Here is a 5,385-nt window from a genome sequence, read left to right as displayed (position 1 = left end):
GGCCAAGAAAACAGTTCCGAAAAAGTTCAGGGGGCCGGCCCGGAGGCTGATGGCACAACAGTCCAAAGAACAGTCCTGGAGGCCGACCGGGCGGAAGGCAATGGCGGCGACAGGGCAGGTCCAGAGGCCGGCCGTGAGCAGGGCAGTCGCCGCTGTCCAGCCAATGGCCTGGAAGGTGGCCGGACAGGGTGTGGACGTGCAGGCCGGACAGGGCGTGGACGTGGCCTGGAAGGAGGCCGGCGATGTTGAGGCGCAGGATGTGGTCCGGAGAGTGCCACGGGACCAGGCGAAGCTGAAGCTTAAGCTGGACCAGGCGAAGCTGAACCTGGACCAGGCGAAGCTGAAGCTGAAGCTGGACCAGGCGAGGATGAAGGCTCGGAGGCTGGACCAGGCGAGGATGAAGACTCTGAGGCTGGACCAGGCGAAGATGAAGACTCGGAGGCTGGACCAGATGAGGATGAAGACTCGGACGCTGGACCAGGCAAGGATGAAGACTCGGAGGCTAGACCAGACGAGGAGGGTGGCGCTGCAGGCGACGGCGCTGCAGTGGAGGCAGGTTGCTGGATGGGCCCCTCGGGCCCTCCATCGGAGGCAGGTTGCTGTTGCTGGACGGGCCCCTCAGACCCTCCAGCGGAGGCAGGTTGCTGTTGCTGGACGGGCCCCTGGGACCCTCCAGCGGAGGCAGAAGGCTGGACGGACCCCTCGGACCCTCCAGCGGAGGAAAACAAAGGCTGGTGCGGTTCTCCAGAACCCCCAGCGGGAACAGAAGGCTGGACAGGCCCCTCGGACCCTCCAGCGGAGGCAAACAAAGGCTGGTGCGGTTCTCTAGAACCCCCAGCGGGAACAACAGATGAAGGCCGGACGGGCCCCTCGGACCCTCCAGCAGGACCAAGTTGCAGAACAGATGACTGGGGAGAGGAGTGGCGGTGGCGAGGGCAACGTTTCCTTCTGGAAGAGGGAACAGGTGGAGAAATGGAGACCTCCTCCTCATCCTCCAACCACATGTGTCTCACGGATGTGAAACTGCATAGGTCTACGTTAGCCTGTGGCGTTAGTTCGGTTAGCCACGTCTCCGTGAAGATAAACAAACTGCACTCACGGTACAGTCGGTGGTTGTTCAGAGCACACAGTTCATCCATTTTATTCTGTAGCGAGTTCACGTTGCCCATTATCACTGTCGGGATTGATGTCGGTTTGAATCACCTCCGGTGATCCGCTTTCCTCACTCCAGCCTTGCAGCCTCTGTAGCTCCTCTTTATCTCAGCCGGGATGTTGTGTCGCAGGCCGGTCTGTTCCTTTGTTCTTAGTGCCAGCAGCTCCGCTCTCGAATAGATGAAGGAGCTGGTTCCAGAAGTTTTAAAAAGTGCATTATCCATTATCCAGCGCCATCTTATATCGTTTGTAATTGTCTGGACTTCTTTAAGTTGCTTGAAGATGTTTCACCTCTCATCTGAGAAGCTTCTTCAGGTTCTTCAGAACGCTTGTCTTTGCAAGCTCCTTTGACTACGATGAACTGGATGACTGAGAACCTTCATAGGCACAGCGTTCTTGTAAGTTGTCTCAATTTCGACTAGTTTTACCTCAAACTGTTCCCTCTCAGAGACATTATTTCCAATGAATACAGTATCTGCAGCTTGTCCGGTCTGTTCAAAAGACTCTGATCTCATGCAGTTTAAGATAACCACCTGCGCAGACTTAGACTGAATTTTTTTCTCTTCACATTCTTTTTCAATGAGCTGCTGCAGGTCACATACCTTTTCCATATTTTCAAAGTCATCTATCATCAGCAAAACAGGGACACGTGGCAGCTGCTCCTGATGTTTATACATGAGAAGTTTGGTCACCTGACTGGCTACTTCAGCAAAGTCAGCATTGTTGTTCCTGAGGAGAGCACAACGAAATGTGTTCCGGAGAGACCACAATAGGTACATGGCCAAAGTTGTCCCACCACATCCAGGTACATGCATGAGGTTAAAGAACACACAGGCTTTTCTCAGGGAGCATAAATCAGGCATGATTGTATCCTTGATGTAGTCAAAGTGGTCTCGTTTGATAAACGGCGTGGATCCGGCCTGCTCCGAGAAATAGAAATTCCACCACGTTAACTTTCCACCCTTGTAGAAGTTCTGTTCTATCAGAATTTTTTCCTCACATTGGTTCACACAAAGGACATCTAAGGTACTCAGACTTCGCTCCACTTTCTTCTCAAATAGCACTTTGCTTCCCCCACCACACGGTAGGAAACGACTGGATCTGCGATTCTCTGACCAAAGGCTAAGGATAGTGCCATTGACTTCTGCAAAGCTGAGATCATGTATGCATCTACCTGAGATGTCGATTCCACATCGAGCCTCAATTAAGTCTCTCCAGGAGTTGAATGCTTTGTCATTGTCACATATGCAAAGGATCTGATCTGTGCCTCTGAGTTCCTGCCAGAATGTACTGAAAGTCTCCACAAGGGGGTCCATCTTCTCACTCACTCTTGACAAAATTAAAAAAATGACGAGGAACCTCTTGTTTGGAAGGATACCTTTGCGACACAAGAAGGAAATCACATCTCTGATGGAGGCTCCCTTGTCCATTAACCACTGGTCAATTTCTGAGGGCGACTCATGCTCAATGCCTCCATTGCAGAACACCCAGTTGGTGTTTTGAGTTAATTTCAACTTGTTCACAATGTCTTCAACTCCTTCTGTGATTTTATATCGTGCCGGTGAATGAACATTTACTGGGCTCTGCTGGTCAAAATATTGCTCTAATCCCTCTTTAGCTGATTCTGGATCAAAGTCCAACACCGCTGCTGGATTCAGATGTACAAGAAAGTTTAAAGAATCTAACTGGCTTGGGTGTGATTTGTTAGTTATTATCACATACTGCTCAACATTGGATTTATCTAAAGACAGAGAGCCACCAGTGATCATGTGACTGAGTCTAGAGCCCTGAGTGCTGTTTTTTCTCACACTGAGGTGCTTCTCCTCTGCCTTTTTCCGGCGTTGTGAGCGCTGAGCCATACTTTCTAGAAACTGCTCGTACTCTCGCTTATTTGGTTGCGCAAGAAGATCTCTGCTGCTACCACCATCACGGATAAAGAAACACTTTGATGGTTCTGATTCAGTTTCTTTCATTTTGCCTTTTTTCTTGCCTTTTTTATGGTGTATGTGTGGTAGCCGTTTTCTTCACAGATCGTAGTCTCTGGAACAACGTCGACTTCTATGACACATTTGTCAGATGATGTCATGTTCTTGTTGAGAACTTCAACAAATCGTGGATGTCTGACGCATGTCTGAGCAGCTTGTTTATGTTTATATTCAAAATACCTATCAATGGCAGATTTTAGTTCATTTCCAAAAGCCTCTCTGTCCTCAACAACCACTCCCAACACTTGACCATGGGTGAACTCCGGTTTGTCTCCTATTCCAAAATGTATGGTGCCGTTGGTGCGGCTGTTCATGCAGGCAGCTGCAAAGCGAATGACCTCAGATGTGAACTTCTTCATTTTAGTTTCTTCTGTTGTCCTGGTGAAAGCTTTGTACTCATGGCAGGGTTCAATCAAATCTGAGGCACCTGATTCTGTAACATAAAGAATCCTGCTCTCCATATATCTGAATGTATCGTGGTGTTTACCAAATGGATATGGCTTGCACAGTTTTCCAGGCTGGTTTCTAGAGCCTACTGGCTCTTCTTTTTTAAATTTCACAACTTCATCTCTGGCATGAATGAGAAGCTTAGCTGGTCCTAAAGTGACACCAGTTGCAGTCAAGTCTGTTGGATTTAAAAGAAGAAGACTATGCCCATTGATGTCTTGATTAAATAATATTTCAGCAACTTTGTCATCCACACCATCCAACTGGAGAGCCCATTGTCTCACTTGATGTTTGCTCCAATTCTTGATGTCAGGGGACAGATCCTCCTCTTGAGTCTAAAATAAAAAGTTTGTTTTCTTAGTTTAAGTCACTACATAAATAAGTGTGCAGTCACTATAAAGTTTAGCTGATTGTATAATCTGATCTTTACTCCAATCTTGTATGTCTGATGAAAGATCATCCTCATGGCAGTGAAATATAAAGTCCAGTTAACATTCCTAATTTCTAAATTAATTGTTACACAGTTCAATATTTACTGAATATATCTAGTGAAAAACATAAACCCTATGTTTTAATTTATAAAAGCTAATTTCTTAACATTTGTTTTATTAAAGTTGGCAGTTTAATGAAAGCATTTTCCAATTTTTACTTACCTTCATTTCACCTTGATCTGCCATGACAGTACTGCTTCCTTTTTCACAAATATAGGTTAGTGATGCTACAAAATAATTTAAAGAGAATAATCAGCAATAGAGGAATGGGGGTCATGGAACGAGGCGAACAGAGAACCGGTCCAACAGAATGTAAAGGTAAGCAACACCTGTTACATCAAAGTGTACATATTGGACAAAGTCTAAATTATCTGTTCGTTAAGTTAAACGATACTCATGCGAAATGCTTCCAGTGTCTGGGCACTAGAGAAAGAGACTTTTGCTAAGAACTACAGGTTGATGTCTGCTGGCCATGAAGTGTAAAACTCACTGTGACTGTTTAAATTAAAAGGACTTTAAGAGTCCTATATGTTGTCCCACAGGCGAGTGAATTATTTTATGTTGTTTAATAGCAGCTGGGTTGAGAAAAAGAAGCTGGTTAGATTGGCATAGTAGATCTCCGCAGCTGTGTGTGTGTGTGTGTGTGTGTGTGTGTGTGTGTGTGTGTGTGTGTGTGTGTGTGTGTGTGTGGAGTAGAATGTGACAGGCACCATGTCACATTCTAGGAGAGGAGGCGGCAATGGGCTGTGAAGGCGAGAGAGGAAGTGGAGATGGGTGGAAGACAGTCACTAAACAAATGGAGAAGTTAGGAGAGGCAGTCTGTGTGACTGCATGGGGAAAAGTGCCTAAAACAGAGGGTGAAGAGGCAAAAAGGGGAACTAAATGAAATGCTGAAAATGTTAAAATTCTGTATCTATATAAGAAATATATTCAGAGCTCTGAAAGATGTCTGAAGGCTCGTGTGGTTGTTTTTATCCGTCTGGTCCCCTTCACATTATCTTGCGACCACTACATGCTAAAAAATATTTTGAATAAAATTTGTATAATATGACTGTGTTTTAAAAGAAAATCCCTGACAGGCTGAATGTTTCTATAGTAAAAATAGGAAATTCATCATTCTATGAAACAATTTAAAAATGCCACAGAGCTTAGATGTTGATAGTGTTCAGGCCTGCACTACATTAGAGACAGACCTGATTGGAAATCACTGCATGACCTCACAAACACTTCTGAAAAGTGTTGGCAGGTGATACAGCTCTTTGTTGCATTCACACATGCTACCATACAAGGAACAAACAAAGAAGCAGGAT

At 45.8% G+C, this 5,385-nt stretch overlaps 1 protein-coding gene across 1 annotated transcript; it reads right to left on the bottom strand.

Annotated features, from left to right (window-relative positions):
- Positions 1-1,528: 1,528 nt before the first annotated feature.
- Positions 1,529-4,679, bottom strand: LOC102290529 (sterile alpha motif domain-containing protein 9-like). Its single transcript, XM_005953070.2, has 2 exons — positions 4,238-4,679; positions 1,529-3,919 (listed from the first exon to the last, which is right to left on the bottom strand). Exons 1-2 carry the CDS (start codon positions 4,259-4,261, stop codon positions 3,122-3,124), a joined length of 822 nt encoding a protein of 273 aa, XP_005953132.2. The 5' UTR covers positions 4,262-4,679; the 3' UTR covers positions 1,529-3,121.
- Positions 4,680-5,385: the final 706 nt, after the last annotated feature.

Source organism: Haplochromis burtoni, unplaced genomic scaffold, assembly GCF_018398535.1.
Source record: "Haplochromis burtoni strain Fernald_Lab_line unplaced genomic scaffold, NCSU_Asbu1 Contig_2886, whole genome shotgun sequence".
Taxonomy (NCBI): domain Eukaryota; kingdom Metazoa; phylum Chordata; class Actinopteri; order Cichliformes; family Cichlidae; genus Haplochromis; species Haplochromis burtoni.
The sequence above is the reverse complement of the archived record's forward strand: the minus strand, read 5'-3'. Positions and strand labels throughout refer to the sequence as shown.